The sequence below is a fragment of the Buceros rhinoceros genome, unplaced genomic scaffold (genome assembly GCF_000710305.1).
Source record: "Buceros rhinoceros silvestris isolate BGI_N320 unplaced genomic scaffold, ASM71030v1 scaffold26, whole genome shotgun sequence".
Lineage (NCBI taxonomy): Eukaryota > Metazoa > Chordata > Aves > Bucerotiformes > Bucerotidae > Buceros > Buceros rhinoceros.
The window spans coordinates 1-19,669 of NW_010415591.1; the positions used below are offsets into that span (position 1 = coordinate 1).

At 37.5% G+C, this 19,669-nt stretch overlaps 1 protein-coding gene across 1 annotated transcript in view; it reads right to left on the reverse strand.

Annotated features, from left to right (window-relative positions):
• Positions 1-13,607: 13,607 nt before the first annotated feature.
• The window catches only part of LOC104494592 (matrix metalloproteinase-16-like), a 24,072-nt gene continuing 18,010 nt past the window's right edge, over positions 13,608-19,669 (reverse strand). Inside the window, exon 4 of the mRNA XM_010137455.1 lies at positions 13,608-17,723. Coding sequence (XP_010135757.1) covers positions 17,389-17,723 — 335 coding nt within the window. The 3' untranslated portion in view covers positions 13,608-17,388. The remainder of the gene's footprint in view (positions 17,724-19,669) is intronic.

Sequence of the window (19,669 nt, forward strand, 5' to 3'; positions counted from 1 at the left end):
TTGCTGAGAAAACAGAGTATTAATAATCTTTCTTCTCTCTCTGGATTAAGTAGATGAATGACAAAAGCTCTCTGGATATTAAATATCTAAATTTTCCCTTTTTAGACACAGAGGAAAAAAGACTGAGCTGGTGAAAGCTATCTATTTCCTAAGAAGAGCCAGATACCTTTGAGCTTAGGGGGCTTCGGATTCCAGAACTCTCCACACCCTGGGGACAATGCTTGAATGACTCACCCATCTCCAAACATACAGTTTACCCAATTCATCCACTGGTGATGACCCAGAGCTCCAAACATGCCTACCTCTTCCCCTAGCTGGTGACTAAGACTAGAGACAGAGTTGCACTGACTTCCTCCTTCAGTGTTTCTTAACAGCAAGCTTAAGTGCCATGCTCAACAGCTTGTCTATTATGAGCCATATTTTTGGTGTTCAGGGTATGGCATGCTTAGACACACAAGACTGCAGTGGCAGCTCTGCTCATTGCAACACAGAGTATTACAGCAGCTGGCCAGTGGTGATTATGTAATTCACCAAGGGTCAAAAAAGTAATCTGATTGTGCTAGGAAGTTGAATCTTATTCCAGTGAGGGTAGTGTTGCTATCACCTGAGTATCTTTTTCACTCTAGCCACATGACTACACAAGCAGCTGCACAAGCGCTTTATATTCTAAGCAGATGAAAAGAATCACCCTTAGAGGAACTCTTGAGGTTGCCAGGCTGCAGACTGGGACTAATTGCTGTAATAATCCATGTAAAGAGCATAAAGGAAAAGAGATGTAGGGGAGCAAGATTACCAATGTGACAATAATTACTTTTATGTATAAGGCGGCAGCTCTGCATGGACTGTACAGTTTCTGAGACAAACGGGAATATATGATTGTGCTGGTGTAATTTATAGAAGTTGGGTAAGGTGAAGTAAAAGTTTTTGTCCTTCAAGGGACTTCTGTTCCCGCAGCCTGCATCCACAGAAGCATATGTATTGTGCAATGCCATGCCATGTAACCCAAACCATCAAAGGAGTAATTTAATCTTCAGAACTTTCAATTTTATGTCTGAAGGACTTAAGTTCAGTTATTTTAATTAACATTTAAATGAGATTACAATTCTGTGTTTTCATTTTCAAAGGTCATTAGGACTTTATGACATTAGGCAATGTCTCTTTCGTATCAAAAGGTTTGAGAAATCTTCTCACACCCAAGCATTTTATATTTTTCTACTCCTGTTGATCTGGATTTATTTTGGTGCTTCCTTTTTAAATACTATTTGTTCCTGGGCTTGATAAGTAATGCAACCAGAAAAATGTGAATGGCCCCGATTTCCCCAAAAGTTAAGTAAATAGAAACTCCACTGTCAAAATTAATTTCCATATTGTATAAAGCAAAGCTCAGAACTACTCTTTCTAAACACTCTAGTCTTTACTGCTTTCCTCATTTCTCACAGAATGTTTATCTTTCCCCCACTTCCATCTTTTTATTATATTAGTAATATTCTCTGTGTCTTTTCCTTCATCCTCTGAGACTATGGTATCATTTCTCAGCAAGATATAAGCTTGTGCTATATGGTATAAGACAGCACATAAGCAAAGAGCTGTACAAATTGCCGTGCTTGCGAAGCTGTAGGTGCCATTCAGCGTTACAGTCAGAGGGCATTCAGCACTGCTGCACTTCCGAGGCCTCTCTTTGCTTTCACTTGTGTCCTATCCTGCTAACTGATTCAGTGAACGTGCCTTCCTTATGCTGTTTGTAATGTGCAAAGGCTCCGCTGCAGACATGAATTTCAACACCTAATTAGTGGAGGCACCTTTCTTACAGGTGATAAGAGCAACTTAAATATACCTGAATTTTAGTTGACTCAAACAAATCATGAAGTGGTTATATTGCATTTACATGGCAAGGTTTTATCAGCAGAGGACTACAGAGGTGGCTTCTGTAAGAAGCTGCTAGATGCCAGCTAGCCAGCTCCAGGACAGACCCACCAGCGGCCAAGGCTGAGCCCATCAGCAATGGTGGTAGTGTCTCTGTGATAACATGTAAAAGAAGGGTGGAGTGGGGGGAACTGCACAACAGCAATTGCTGCCAACAAAAGAAGTGAGAACCTGTGAGAGAAACAGCTCTGCAGACACCAAGGTTGGTGAAAAAGGAGGGGCAAGAGGTGCTCCAGGTGCCAGAGTAGGGATTCCCATGAAGCCCATGGTGAAGAACATGGTGAGGTAGGCTGTCCCCCTGTGGCCCATGGATGTTAACAGTGGAGCACGTATCTACCTGCATGGAGGACCCCATGCCAGAGTGGGTGGATGCCTGAAGGAGGATGTGCTCCTGACAGGGCCTGTGGACCCATGGAGATAGAGTAGCCCACACTGGAGCAGGTTTGCTGGCAGGACTTGTGACCCCATGGGGGACCCACGCTGGAGTAGTCTGATCCTGAAGACTGTACCCTGTGGAAAGGCCTCATACTGGAGCAGTTCATGAAGAACTGCAGCCAATGGGAAGGACTCACACTAGAGAAGTTTCTGGAGGACTGTCTCCTCTGTGAGGGACCCTACACTGGAGCAGAGGAAAAGTGTGAAAAGGCTTCCGTTTGAAGAGCAAGGAGAGGCAGAAACAACATGTCATGAAATGACCACAATCCCATTCCCCGTCCCCCTGTGCCACTCAGGGTGAGGACATAGAGAAAATTGTGAGTGAAGCTGAGTCCAAGGAAGAAGGGATTGGTGAGGGGAAGGTGTTTTTGGGATTTGGTTTTTATTTCTCACTATCCTATTCTGATTTGTTTGGTAATAAATTAAATTAATTTCCCCAAACTGAGTCTGTTTTGCCCATGATGGCTGATAAGTGATCTCTCCTTGTCCTTATCGCAATCTACGAGTCTTTTACTATATTTTCTCTCCCCTGCCCAGCAGAGGAGGAGAGCGATAGAGCAGCTTTGGTGGGCACCTGCCGTCCAGCAAGGGTCAACCCACCAGCTACACCTGGAAACAGTGTATCACTGCCTAACACTTGTAAATGGGAGACGCAGGTTTGATTGCCTGGGCATTGACACTGGGCAGTGTCCAGTGTTAGTACACAAGTGTAGGACAGTTGGGTATGCAAGAATATGTCACATGTTTAAACACAAAGAAGCATGTGTTGAAGCTTCCTTTCCAGTTTCCATACTTTTTCCCTTTGTGCTGTGATTTTGACAGTCCTGACATACCCCATTTCTTTTAATTGAGTGGTATCTTTTGAGTGTTGCTGTTCCCAGCATCCTTTTCTATTGTTTGCATCTCCATTCTCCTGGCTGAGGGGTGAAAGGGATACAATTCATTTAACTTATATATCTTGTCAAGAGAAAGTCTTAAATTAACTTCCAAATTTAGCTGCCTGTTCAATGGAGAGAGGACCCAGCTACTGAAGGCCACCAGCTAGGGTACAAATCTATTACAGTCAGGTAGAGCCCTAATGTGGTTACCTTAGGCATGCGTTAGGAGCTAAAGTTTGGCAATTACTCCCTATGCTAGAATTTTAAGGGAAATTTAAGTTCCTGTATCCCAAACCAATTTTCTGATAGAACTAGACCGACCTTGGAGAAGATCTAACTTTTCTTTCTTTACCTCTGAGTTTGCTACAGTTTTGAGTCTAAACAGTGACTGACTGGCTGTCAATTATACCCAAACAAGACTTCCAAACTCATTGTTCTTCTAACCATAGTGAACTTCTTGTGAATTGTGAGGCTCCATTTCTTTTTGAATAGAGTTTTTTTCAGATCAAGCCTTATACATGACAGTATTATACCTGCTGGATCATTAGAAAGATGATGCCAGCTTATCTAGTAAGACAGAGTGATTCATGGAATAACTGCTTCCCAAAAGAAAATTGAGGTTTTGCCTGTGGAAGACCTAGCTAGTACACTCCAAAAGAAAATCTGCAACGCACACACAGCATGAATTGCCACAGAAACAAGACCTAGAAGAGATTTGGGAATGAAGTTACTTGACACTGTGACAATATTCAGATACTCCATATATTCCTTGCCAAACTAGTCATTCACAGATAACACAGTATTTCCTTACAAAAGAACAATGTGAATAGAAAAACTCTTCAGGATCTTTTCAATCTGAGTCTATGACTTTAATCAAAGTATGAGCAAAGGAATGCAGTGGGAAGCTAGCCAATATGACAGTAACAAATTCCCAGTGTAGAAACAAGGGCAGTGCAGTCACAGTTGTCATTTGACCTGGTGAGAATGTTTGACTGATGCTGAAAATCAAAGCAAAATTTATCTACGAACCACAACACAAAAGCACTACCTAATGAATTTCTTATCTAGCAATTATACAGCAAGTGAGAAAGTCATGGATAACAAAGATGCCTCTACATGTCACTTCAGGGGAACATTTTAAATAGAAGAATCCTGGAAACACAGAAAGACAATCGATATGGTGATTAATGACAGTAATTTCACACAAACATCTGGGAAATTAAGCATGCTCTTTAGGAAATGTCTCTTGCAGTGACTTGTGAAGGGATGAATGAATTGCAAATCAAACTTCACATCAATATATTGAACAGTGTGGTAGCAACGATAATTATTTCACCTTGGAAACTTTCCAGAAATTACATACTAACATAAAACCATCTTAAAAAATATTTTTCAAATAACTTTTTTTGTTTGTTTGTTTCTTGGATGCTGCTTTACTTTTACAGCTTACCCACTGTGGTTTTCCTGAATTATTACTTGGATATTTCAGATTAAAATAAATAAGTAAATAATTTAAATACTTCATGGGGGAAAGACGCATTTAATATATATGTGTTGTATTTCATGTGACACACATTGAAGCAAAAGAATTAGTTTTGCTGAGTCTTGGAAAAGCTCCTTTGCATTCTATTTGTTCAGATGATCATAACACACCTCCTTTTGAGCTGAAAGTGAGTCAGGAAAACATTAGCTAGGCATTGATCAGGGTCTAGCTTTTTGAACTAGTGAAGTACACTTGAAATGCGGCCCTAAACTTTGCATAACTTATAGCAAACATCTCTTTAGCAATACAGACTCATTTTCACCACCAGCAGCAGTACATTGCCAATATCCCTGGAGAAAGGGCAGTTTGACTCACAAGTATTGTAGGCTTTAGGACTGAATAATCTTCATTAAAGTGTAATCCTCAAAACTCATAGTAAGCACCCAGAGTTTTCGCAGTTGGCTTAGTAGGGGATTTATAAAATATTTGTTCCTTTTATCCTTAGCTTCTTTTGAATGGAAAATGAGCTTGTTCCATGTCATTGTATGCTGTTTTAGAAATGAAAGTCATATACAATACATTCATAATGTCTAATTCTATGGACAGTTATTGATGTCCAGATGTTGATTTTGTTCATTGTTTGTAATAATTCAAGTAAGTAACATAAAAGTAGTTGGCAACAGTGAATAAGATATTAGTTATCCATAATCAGTTTTGTGTAATTAGTTAACCCAGTATTGATTGCGTTTCGTGATTGGAAAGATTTCTGGAGACGTATAATTCCTGTACACTAGATCTTGAATTTTGGCCCCAACTTTAAACCAAAATTGTAACTATCTGCCACATAATCATGGGAAAATGGGTCTGAAAAAGATAATCATATGTTAACTGCGATTGCTAGATGTCTACTGCTAAGTTTTCTGCCTGTAGTAGCATGTTTACCTATGAAGTGAATGGTATTAAGAATATATGGATCAACTTGGAAGATGTTGTAATTCATATCTTCCAGAAACAACACAGTTCCATGAACTCAAGATGTAGAGATACTTAAGAGACTCCCCAAACCCCTCCTGTCAGCCACCTGCAGTCAGGGGTCTTCTCTTGTGTGTGAGAAATGTAATCGGTGACTTTTGTAGCATCTGTTTTACTCAGTTCTCTTCCTTTCTTCCTTTAATCAGTTAAATAATGGAATTTCTTTTTTTTTTCTTTTTTTTAATGATAGACTACTTGTGAGTTTTAGCAAGTGTTAAACACATGCACCTATGATTTAGAATGGAAAGAGCAAGATTTTGGGTAGCTGAGATGTGATGAGTTTGGCCTTGGGTCTTGGATCAGCTTACAAGCGCTGCCTTCTTTCTTGCTAGGACCTGGAAACAATAATAACTTCCAGTCTGTCTCTATGTAGATTGAGCTTGGTCCTGGTTTCCTACACCCACACACATGCATGGGTGTATGAAACCTTCAATCCTGCACAGCCTAAGAGGAATTACATGCCTGTTGACATGGGAGGAACACAGTTCTTTGCAAAGTTGAGCTGGATTCCCAAGATTTTACAAAACTCTCCTTTGCATCTTAGTCGTGTGGTCTTTTATTGTGATTTGATTTCAAGAAAACTATGTATTTTTTTTGTTCTTACTCTTCAGCTATTTTCTAATCTGAATTGTTACACTCACCTTTTCCTTAAATTATCCTTTTCATGGTTTTTCTCACACACAGTAAAGGAGGAAATTCAGCCACCTGTTTGTCATTCTTGTAGTGGCTGTAACAAGAATCTCTAACGAGTGGCCTTTCAGATATTACAGAAGAAGGTCCACTGTCAGACACTCCACCTCTTTTCCATAGAAATTAATTTTTCCTACTCTGGTTTGTTTAGGAAAATTAACTAATGTTTCTTTCACTCTGTTCATACCCAGATATATTCATAATATCTCTATACATTGTCATTATCTGTTATTATCAGTCCTCTTCTGAGGCTAAAGTTGGCTGTAATGTTATACAGCATCTAAAAAGCAGCAGCTGTAAATCTTACTAGAATATACATATGGTAACATATACCAATTAAATCACAATGCCTTTATGAAACTTTTTTCCTGTTCTCTTATTTATTGACTTTTTTTTTTTAATTACAACACAATGAAATGGTGGTAAGTACATAAGATGCAATAGTATAAAAAGCCATTTTAACCCTTCCCTTTGTTAAGACACTTACAGCAGACAAGAACTGCCCCACCCCAATTCCCCCTTCTCAAATGAAAACAAAAATAAATATAAATTAATAAATATGAAACAAATCACTGCACAGCCCTTAACTCTTTGATTGCGATGGCAGGAACCATAATGATTCTGGCATGTGACTTTCGTTTGTTAAAGGTTACCGCAGCAGTCAAAGGGTTAAAGCATTGTAAACATAAGTACTTGTTGAAAATGTTCAGTCATGTTAATGGTCTACAGCAATGAGATTACTATCATGACCCCTTGACCTTTAATGACACAATATTATAAGGAGTTAAAGATATAATAGCTTGGTGAGCTGTTACATAGATTAATTAACCCATTTTGTTTAACAATGCACTATGAGGTCTTGATTTACTAATAAAAGACAACGTGTATAATAGAACACTGTTCAATGCATTGATCAATAAAATCAATGAAAAAATCAGTCTAAGCACCACAAAAGTTTGCCTGATTATATCTGACAGTCATAATACACTTTAGCACCATTTAGTCAGCCTTGTGTTTGCACACAAACAAGCTTTGTGTTTGTCGGTAGAAGCTACCTGAAGGAGTAACATATGTCAGTTATAAAAAACTTACTGTATAGAATGCTGTGTGAGTCAATAAAGTAAAATAGCGATAACAATAATAAAATGAAATTAAGTTGCAGAAAGCAAATAAATGCTTCAGTTATTTTATTACTAACAGACTCCCTAATGAGCCAAACATGGGCATGAAATGCATATGTGGCTATGCAGAGAAAAGGGAATAAAAATGAGAAATTCACGTCACACAGAGAAATCATCACATCCATATTCTGACTTACTTGTCAGGGTTTGTAAATTAAATGAACAATTGTTGAGTGGTTGAAGAAGCAGAGACTGAAAAGAGATGATGTTTCACAATGTGTGAGTTCTATGGTCAAGTTATGCATGAAGCCACTTTCAGAGATATCCTAACAACTGCACCAAAATATGCACCTTTCATGTCTCTGCATGAAAGGTTGATTTAATCTTTTTCAGAGGAGGATAAACAAGCAAATTACAGTGTGGAAGAGTCACAATTGTAGTAGCTTCTAGCTAACATTGGAATCAGAACAATATTTGCCAGAATCACAGGGAATTACAGGGAGGAAGAAATAGCAACTACATGGAAAAAGGAATCAGCTGCTAAATTAACACCCAACATGCAGAACTAAGGAAGAAATCAGATTCTGGTCGATACAAGAGTATAGCACTTAGAAAGCAAGATGCGTGTAATTCAGAAAGTAAGAGAAACAAGAATGTGTATGAAGCATGGAAAACAATATATGCTTCTTGTACATATCCATATCAAACTCTGACTGACCACATAATGACAAAACCATCTGAACATGCTTTAACTACTAACAGTAGTAACCGCAGGACTGGTAATGAGCAGACATCACCATCCTTAAACAGCTTCTGATTGTGTAGGAACACTTACCACATACAACAAACCTACAAAAGTCAAACACCTGCATCTTTCTCTGCAAGCCATGACTGAACCATGCCATGAATCTAATTCCCAGATTACAGTAGCAGATGTCAGAGAGAGCTCTTCATAAATGTGTTATGATACCTAAAAATTAGGATCAATCAGAAAACAATGCACAAAAGCAAAGCATTCTGCCATGCAACAGTGCCAGCATATTATGCTACAGCAGTAATTTAAGGTAATTGATGTATGTGTATGAACTGACTTGTGGTAGAGGAAGGAGTCCAGCCATATAATTATTGTCTGAATATCCATGACACAAGTTATAGGCATCAGAATGCAAAGGAGAAAGAGAAAAGGTCAAAGATGAGAACCGAAACCATCGGAAATTACACAAACATTTCTTCAAATGCAGCTTTCTGGACTGCTCACCTCTCACAGATTGCATAAACCGTGCATGCAAATGGTATGCAATGGCTGGCATCAAAAATGATAGGTCTCTGCTGTTACACCATTGTACATGTGACCAGGCATATAGCCACAAGATACAAATAACGAGACCATGACGGTTAAGTGCTGACTATACCACACCATTTTCTTAGAAGATTGCAGTGTCAGTGGATGGCAGAGACTTCAATAATCTAAAGTGAGTAACTGGAAGCTCAGTGTTGGGGGACTGGACAATGAACAAGATTTAGTGAAAGATATTCATCAAGTTCTTCAAATGTTCACATGAGTTTTTGAGAAGTTACTACCTCTTCACCATAGACACAAAAAGTTGCATTCTTAGACAGTAAAAAAATAGACTACGAAGTTGTATTCTCTTATTTTCTCTGTATAGTGAACAGACCATTTCTCACCTGTCTACCAAGAGCATATAAAATTAAATATTGCCTTACTGTCAGGGCACTGTGGAAAAAAGATGTGGAGGGGTATCTGAAATTTGATCATATTTATCAATTTTCATAAAGAAGTAGTTTGAGCGGTCCTTGGCTCCTTCCCTTTCTGACAAACTGGTTTAGTCCTTGCAATTATAAACAAAAACTATTCTCATTCCTTTTCTTATATTCTTCTTGAAATGAAAAATGGAAATGTGCTTACGCTGTTTTTTTCTGTGTCTGTCTGCACTCTTTGAACAAAAGACCTAGTTGGCTTTCCTGTGGATCCTGTAGGTTGTGAAAAGAAAGTTTATGACTAATAATTTTAAATTTACTCAGAGGAAGATTTCAATAAGGTGTTCCTTTAAACCTGTATTTGTCATCACTGTGATCCAACGACTGCCACCTTCAAAGGAATGCATATTGATAGCAGATGACCTGTGCATTTTGGACAATGAGAAGGGAGGATCATAATCCTATGAAATGGTTTTCAACCAGTCTAGTAACACAGTACTGTGCATGGTTTGACAAGAGATGTCTGCATGGTTTTGGAAACACAGTAAAGATGGATGTTAGACATATGTTTAGTTGACAATATGCATTTTACCAAATGCATTACATAGAGTAAGAGTTGGGAATAGATTACTTGCATCATCACACATTACTTCAATTCTGTATTCCTATTGAAGATTTAATTTTCTTGGGTATAACAATCTCTTCCGTGAGCTGTGTGAGTATTGACAATAGCTAACCTGAAATATTTGTTAAATAATTTTCATCTCTCTCATGATGCACGGCCAGACTTCATAGCACTTTATCACATCCGGTAGAACACAACCATGTAAATACAAGCCACAGCTAAGCCTTGAAGGTACGAATTGCAGTTGCCATGATCATTTAAAACAGCACTGTAGGTTGCCGCTGATGTCTTCTGAATACACGCTATCACATGTACCATTTCCTAACTTACATAACTCTACTTATATCCAAGCAGACGAAGTGCTCAGAGTTGACTTCATCATGGCCCATAAGATATGATCAGCATATAAGCACTGGCAATAGCCAAACATAGTACACACTGTATGTGCTTCATTGTATGCCTAGATATGGGGCTGTGCATTTCAACTGGAATGTACCAGATGTACAATAGCACTTTTTGAGCCGTTTATAACATCATGCAATTGCAAAAACTGACAAAGACTATTATAAACCATTTTACATTATGAAAAAAAAACACTTTCTTTTCTTGGAGGTTGTAAAATTATAGTAAGGGGGCCAAAATTTGTTCACACCTTATAAACCTTTATAAACTGATTGCCTGCTGACCTTAGGCACTCTCAGTTTCTGCAAGGCAGATGATATTACGTACAGCCATGTAAGCTATGAAAATGTGTAGTGTAGACTGGGTGTTAAAATATGCCAATACATCAAGATGGAAATATGGATTAGAAATAATGCTTTGTGATTTAACATACTACTCTTCAGAAGTGGTGAACCCAGTAGGCATGCACTGTTCTGTTGCCGATGGGTAAGTAATACAATAAATACTTCATGAAAGTATCTTCATTAAAGTAAATCTCTCAACGGCGACTCTTCAGTCTCCGTTGTCATATTGTTAAGGGCTAATCAGGTAGTTTGGGATGTTATTTTATCCTAGATTTCTGTTGCTAATCTCACTTCCCAGAAAGCCAGTTCCCAGAAAGATGGATGGGCAAATGGATGATCCAGGACACATGCATGGCACAGAATGAATGTGATTATTCCATGTGTTAGTGTCAGATGGCAAAATGGAGAGAATGTTCACTATATATTTTATTTCAACAGAAAAAACCCCAAACCAAACAAAAAAAACAAACGAAAAATGGACATGAAAGCCTACAAATTTAGATAAGCTGATAGCTCGCCAAGGCGATTAAGGTTGCCATTACAAAAAGGATGTGATGCAATTTCATAGGCTAGAAATCACTATTAACTAAACAGAAAGCTTTTGTTTATGTGGTAGCTATTGTAATTGTCTGTAGACAAAGCCATTCTACAGAAGTAGAAGAAACTAAGCTGTGTGACAGGAAAGCTTCGTGCCATCATAAATGGCTGGCATGTGTAATGATGATTGTTTATGTAGTTTTACTGTGACAGCAAGTAGCACTAAGGTGCATGTACAACCATGCGTAGAGAATTGTATTTCATATGCTAGTTTACATCAGCATTTCTTTGTTTATGTCTTCTCTGCCTCTAACATTTATTTCTTCTATACAGTGGGCAGACCAGAGCGGCACTTAAGGCTATGTCCACAGGGCAAACATATTTTGTGTACACCTGTCACAGGATGTCATATCTCAAAGACATAATAGGCAGCTGCAACTGAAATGTTAATAAACTGAATATAATTTGTAGATGATATGGTAAAGCCTATGTATCCTGGGAAACAAGACCTGTTTATGATGTGTGTGTTTAATGCTGTCTACATGCTGCTGCTTTGAAATACACTTCGATTTTATGAACAGATGCTTGCTGTGGTCACATACTGATGATCCTTCAAAATATGATCTCCTGATTATTACCAGGCTTTCCTAGTTACACACATACATACATCAAATAATGCCACATCATACAGAATCTATGCTGCCCAACATTAGAGACTATCTTAGATCAAACACCTAATGGAGCCAGTCTGCAACAAATGATGACATGCTTCCGATGCTTACCAGGCATTTTCAGCATCGATGGCACTGATGGCAATGTCTTTACCAGCTTCTGACATCTCAGATGGCAAGTCACAAGCATGGGTTTGACAGATTTGACTCACACATTACAGTTTTTTAGGAGACCCGTGACAGACAACTTGTTGATTTATATGAATAAATCAGAGGTTAATTTTATGAGTATATGGTTCATTTACACTTGATTTTGTAACTGACATATGTTTAAACGGTCTTATGCAAACCAGTCTGCACTCTATGTAGTGTAAGCTAAGGAAGTACGTCTAACATGACAGTGCTGGTGTATCAGTCACGGTTCTACCATTGTATTCAATAACGGTTCCTCAGCTCTCATACAATGTTACTTGATTTACAGCATAGCTGAACACCTAAGTGACTGGTGACACTTGTTTTCTCCACTGATAATAACAATTTTCCTTATGGCTCATAGTGCTGCAGTCATCCATTTATTCTCCTGGAAATAGAGCTGTCCAAAGATAGTCTAGACAACAACAAAAGGTGACAGGAAGCTATTGTTCTGTAATGGCTGCGTCACATCTCCTACTGCTATGGTGCATGGCTTCCTCCACCTCTGCAGTTGGAGATAAAACTTAGGTCATGCTGTGAGAAGACAGCAGTCAGAACAGAGCAAGTCTCTGCAGTTGGATTGTTGATCCTCAGGCCGGTCATCCTGTGCTATCTCCAATTTAGGCTGCTAATGGTGTGGTAGCTTCCATTTTTACTTTCTTAAAAATGCAGTGCCTGGAACATTCACTGTTCAGTTTGTATGTGTCTTTTTTAAGGTTTGCCCTAGTGATGGTTCAAATGCAAAAAAGCTAGAATAGGAATGCAATGCTTCCATTGCTTACAGTCAGACCTACTTTCTATTCTATGCACTTTTTTCTAACCAACAAGCTAAAATTTGATTCTATATAATTTGGTACCAAAAGCTACATTTAACTGACATTAAGACTGTGAAGTAAGATTTTCCCCCACGCCCCATCCCCCGCCCCGCAAAAAACCCAAACAAACAAAAAAAACCCCAACAACCTGAAAGTTCAAAAATTAAGCTTTACACTCTGTTCTTAACCCACAGTGCTAATGGCACAGGAGTCTTGATAAAACAGTGGAGGAGGTAAAGTACACTTCTATGAAAAAGTGTAAGTCTGCCCCTTACATTTGAATCTATTAGCTTCTGTTATTTTCATTCACAAAATTAGCCTTTAAAAAGTCTGTTTTCTTTGAGTATCCCCTCCCTTTGCCCCACTCTGAAAGAAGAAAAAGAACAGAAGTTCATAGGAAGATATAAAATACTTAATACATTTATTCAGGAGACTTGAAAGGGCTCCTTTGGAGCCATTTGAGTCTCTCCATCCCAGCCTATTCAGTAAATATTCAGTTACATAGATTAAATGTACTTTTTGATAAAAATTAATTTCTGTCTACAGTCAATAACCTTTTCATAGGTTTATTCATTAAAAGGCCAGAGGAAACACTGCCATTGTCTACTCTGGCCTCCTGCATCATACAGACCATAGTACTCTGAAGATACATGACCCTGTATAGGCGGCTTGATAGACTGTAACCAATTAACACAATGCATATGCAGTTTTGTATTGTTCCACAGTACAGATCATGACAATAGCAATATGGAAACGTTTATTAAAAACTTTATGAAAAAGGTTACGGCACACGAGCAGGAACCCAGATTGCAGAACTGAAAATACTTTCATTTTTTCTTAATTCTCATTATTATAGGCCCCGGTAGAAACGCTGTTCAAAAAACTGTTCAAAAATTAACGTTGTCTTAGAACTTTTACTTGTTTGAGTTCAAAACTTGACCAGGCGACATCACCAATTCACTCTGAATTTCTATAATTTGAAACCAGCCAGTAGGTATTTGGGAATTACAGTGAACACAATTGTCCCTACTTCTTTTACTTAAAGCAAACCTTTATGACTGAGTTATAACCTACTGAAAACAGGAGTATGTAATAGAAATGCTGACACAATCTTGCTCTGCATGACATAAACATGCCAATATAATAATATTTTTCTCCCTCTCTCTGTATATTATATGAACTGCTAAGTAAAAGAAAAAAGATTAAACAATCAGCTTATCATGTATTCATGTATCTATGATGTACCATATACCAAGCACTAGACTTATCACACTTACCTTCCTGCATAATTAAAGTTAAATTCTCCAGATACAAACGTTTTTATTACCTTATCAAAGAACAATAGTCAACATGCTCAGCACTTCATTACTGTCAGGGAAACAGTTGCACAAAAAGTTAAAGCTGCCATGAAAGATATTTCAAAATCGAAGTAAAATTTTCAAGTGAATAAAAAAAAAACAGGTAAGATGCTGTTCTGATTTAACGTAAAATAAGGTCTCCTATTGTAGAGGAAAACCAAATGCAGAATAAGTAGTACTATTAGTATTTTCCACCAGCTATCCAAGGGACAAAATTGGAACAGCAACATGAACCATTTTGTTCTGTCTGTAGCAGAACATAGGTTATAGTAGTTTGTTGATAATAAAGAATGTGAATTAAAATTCACATGTATGTGTATGTGTGTGTTTGTGTGCATTTATAAGTATACAAACACACACACATCTTAATACATATGTCAAACAGGCGTAGAATTCTGAATTAACCAAATGAGCTGATGTGCAGTAAATATCCTGTTACTTAAATGTCATTTAATCTCTATGTCCAGCAACAACTGAATTGGATTTACTAAATAATGCTATGGGCTGATAGTGTTGCAATTCTAATCTACAGTATGCAGTACCTCTACAAAACATCTCCAAAATGCCATCTGCATTGCATATTTGTTGTAAAACTATATCTTTTTCTAATCTTCATCTTTGTTAGCCGTACATATGTATATCTGTTTATGCTCTAAGAAAGAAGTTTGCAATGCTTTATAGCATGCCAAGTATGTTCATAAAATAAGTCCTCAAATCAATATAAAATCATGTAATTGAACAAAAAGGCATACTATTATTTCATGCTATGCTCAATATAAATATAAATTCAAGGCAGTCAAGCTATCCATTACCAAAATAATAATAACCATAATATATATGTATATATACCTACACTCTCTAAAAAGTGATCCAGTTATGCGGATTAAGAAACCAGTAAGAAATTGATTGAAGGTAGTATAAAAATCTCATTTATGCAAAAGCCAATACTGGCCATTTCAAGTATTTTAATACTTTCCTATAACCTTTTCATAATAACTAGCTATTTGTAGAAATGATAATTTTATACTGAAAACTGTATTCAAGTTAAATAAAAATTAACTTCTACTGTAGTTCATTTTTAGAGTGTGCACGTATACATAGCAAAATACCCTTCTACAGATCTATCATAAATATTTTAGTTTATGTCAGTTCTTTTCTATGAAAACACTTTAGCATTTTTTCCTTGGATTTTGTGTAACGTATATCAGGCCTTTTAAGAAATAAAACTCGTCTTAGTTCATTCGCAACACCAGATTCCCTTCAGTTTGTGCCAGTTTGCAAGTTAAAGGTCAAAGATCAAAGACATAGGACAGTACACCTTAAGGAAATTCAGACAGTGAAGCTGTTCACAGAAGACAATGTTTAACTTCATAATGACAGTCAACAGGTCAATAATCAAGGTCAAGGCAAGCTGTTCATTGTTGCAAAAGCTACTCCCCTCAAATCCCGGCTTTCATAAAAAACCAGGTGTCTGACTTTTGGGATGCATCATTCTGACCATCTTTAGTAAGTTCACAGCCCAGTGACTGTAAAGCCTATCACTGCAAGAAGCAGCTCCTTAAATCAATAAAGAGGTCTGTCAGTTGCTGACTTTTCTCTAGGAAAAAAATATTGATACAAACCTGCTCTGCAGGTCACATGAAAATGACAGTACTGCTGCTAGCACAAATTACACAGAATGACAAAATGCTTTGGTGGTCCCTTGGCTCTCCCAGTCATATCACGTTCAGCTGAAGGCCAGAAATTTGACTAACCCTTTGAGAACTATGGTGAACATGCAAAGGGGTAACACACTGGAGGGTTCTCATGCAATATCAGAGCCATCGTTTTAGTTTTCCTTTGAAACTGTAACTCTACCTCTGCAGAGGCAAATTGAATTATCATGCAACATAGTTTAAAAGAGAAATTCAAGATACTCAAGATAAGAGGCTAAGCTATAAAACTGTCACCATTTCAGAAAAATTCTTGGAAAGTGGTAGAAGTTATTAAAATAGGTTTGGTTCCTTTAACCAGAAAGTAGCTGGTAAATATATTTTGTTTTCTATTTATGTTACAAATGCTTTTCTATCATTAATGCAGATAATTAAAAACATTCACTTGCAGTCACAGGAAATCTGTTTTGAAAAGCTGATTTTCTTTTAAAACCTGTATTACCCAAACACAATCCTATAATTAAATGACAACCAAGATTAACAACCACCAGACTCTGAAAACGGATGCAATAGTTCTCAAAGGGTTACACCACCAATGTAGTACCAGCTTCACATTTCTTTATAGCATGACTGTTGCTTTAGTTCACTGAAATCCACTTCAGAGACACACTGCTTTTTACCGTGCTTTGGAATCAGTGCTCCCGACAGACCTATGAAAGGTCTGGGGCAGTTGGCTTGGTACAGTTTGGGAAAGATTATGCAGAAAAACCAACCAAAAATCAAACAAACCAATAAAAAGGTTCTGCTTGAATATAGTAATGAATATAAATGAGTTTAAAACATTGAGGACATAGCCCAGAGCAGCTGTAAAAAACATAAAATTAATGTATCATTAAGGCTGTTACTATATTGCAGATATTTTGGCCCCTTGTTTGTTGGAAAATGGCTGTCCGAACAGTCTGAAGTCCTGCGTGTCATCCGAATCTCCCACCTGACAAAAATGGAAGTAGGAGTATAGGACTTTATCCATAGCAGACAGAAAGCAATCCTCTTTGGAGACAAAGCTGTTTTGGGTCTTCTCACTTTCCTGAAAGTTCCATTGTGGGTTGTTGTGTTTTTCTAAAAAAATTTACTTTCAGCAAAAAATTTTTCAAAGGGGACAGGCCTTAAGGGAAAAATGTAGAAACACTGGAAATTTTTTTTCCCCCCTCTTCATTAGTTAATCCTGATAGTTTATAGGGCATTGATCGTGCAGAGGAAAGGCCTAGAATCGAATGACAAAGAAAGACAAAGGACTGAAGAAACAGTAGATACTGTGTATCATGGAAGCTTCCCAGCTGAGCGAATCACCACTCATGCGCAGGACAGGCAAACCCCTGGATTTTAAAGATCAGCTTTGTTTCAGACTGACAGATGCCCGCTCCTAGCTAGGAAACTGCATAACAGCTCTTGTGTTGAATCTCAAGTTACCACAAACTCCTGGGAGGGAAAGAAAAAACCAAAACCCTACATCACACCCACTCTTGCATAGAGCGTTTGCAGTACAGTATGTGCCGGGGTGTTCCTTTCCTTTTGAACTGGAACACAGTGTAAACCAAGACAAGGAGGCACAAGGCCAGGATGCAGGGAATGACGATGGCTATGGCTTTCACAGTGCTGGCTGTGTTGTCCAGTTTGATGACAATGTCAACGTCATCTTGAGGGCTGTGCCGGTCTTTATCTCGATCTGTTGGTCCATCACAACCCATAAAATCCTTGAGGATGGATCTGGGATAACCAGGTTCCACCCTGAGCATCTGGTTATTGAATTTCCAGTATTCTTTTCCTTTGTAGAAATACGTGAAGCCTGAGAAAGAAAATTGCAATTATTCATGGTCATATAGGATCAAATCATGTCATCAGCACACCATGATCAAAATTACTAGTATCAAATTACTTCTTTTAATTAAAAAACTAATAAGATGTAAGAAATAGACTAGGAATAGTTACGGATCTTTCAAATCACCTTTACAAATTCTGTTTATTTACTGTCTCTAGAAAATCTAACACCAGGGTGGTTTTTTTCATTCAATAAATTGGGATTTTGCTTTCTTCCATTACTACAAAAAAATACAGGAATTCTAGAGAATATGATCTTTGACAGACTAGGGTCCAGCTGACTTCTTCATTCACTGAAAACCCAACCAGAGTCAGAATCCTCAGGGCCAAGACTTTAAAGCATCATGACCTCTACAAGATGGGAAGTCTACTGAATCAAATTGTGATGCTATGTTAGCCAGAAATGAGAAGTGACCCTCTTTAATGTCACATAGCCTCCTGCTGTATTTCAGAAGAAGGAAACTGGATGAGATAACAGCAGCTTTGCCAAGAGAGAACAGATGTAACCAGATTTAAGTTTTCTGCAAAGAGTTGGTATTTGATCATTCAGACAAATCCAACGTTATTATTAAACATGCCTAAATGGGAAAACAACAACTTGCCCAAACTCTGTATTACTTTATATCCCAGCTGAAAAATAGCATTCATCTGGCAAGAGGCAAGCCTTCAGGATGGGTGAACTTCCTCCTACTGTTTATGAACTGAATGCAAACAGATGGATTTTTCCTTATCGCCACTTTATAGACCTCTGCTTATTTCCTGCAGTACAAAAGGCCACTAAGAATACTAAAACAGACTGGGAAAAATTTGACATTTTAACAATGCTTCCTGAAAAGATTGGTAACTGGCTATCTGGAGGCAGTAATTAGTAATCACCTATTCAAACAGCAGTTAATTTCTTTCAATTCTAAAAAAATAAATATAAAAATAAAAATTACTTGATAGTATATTTTGCAGCTCAAACTGTAAAAAAACCCTTCACCATCTACTGCTACTTTACAGAATATCTAGAATATTTGAACATTCTTCTAAATTAGCTATTTTTGTAATTTTAATGGCCTTCCTGGCATTTTCCTTAATCCCTTGCATTCTGATAATGTGTTAGTGCAACTCTGCAAAGGTGTAATATTGGTTAAAAAAAATAAGCTCTGAGGACCGTAGTTCTTTAAATATGATGTTCTTCAAAATTTCAGTATATATAAAGTTGCTTAAAGCATTCTGTAGTTTAAATGAAAAATATTATCAAATGCATAATTTCAGTATTTGGAGCTGCAGGTTGCCCCATCTTTGCTTTTCATACACCACCATGTGTGTAAGAAAGCACTGTATATACCAGCTCTAGAGAAATATTTTAAGTCTGGAAATTTGATATATTTTCACTATCAATATTCTAATACATATATAGAGACACATATATACACAGATAAGACTTCTGTAAATCTATCTTCTTCCATATATACAGAATATATATATATGTATGCATCAGGAGTACATATAAGTCCGAATACTGATATTAGTTAGTATTAATTGTTCTTATACACAGAAATATCAAATTAAAATTGTTAAAATGAATCGCCAGCCCTTATAGATCCAGTAAAAATTCTTCAGAGCATATTTTCCTCTGGAAAACTCTGAAGATAGTTGAAACTTTTTTTTCATTTTGCTGAGGCAGAAACCAGGATAACAGTAACAGCTGAAGGATGGAAATTACCAGTAGAGGAGAGTAGTTCTAAGTGTCTGGGTAGTTTTACTGCTGCTCATGGCTCAACAAGTGACTTCACACAACTGTTGAAAGTGATTTCATCTAATTTGCTTGACTTGTTGAGCTTGATCTGGGAGCTGTTCCTTAAAATTTTCCAGGTGCTAGTTGCTGAGAGCAGTGAGCACAATGCCTGACCCAAACAGCAGGGAAAG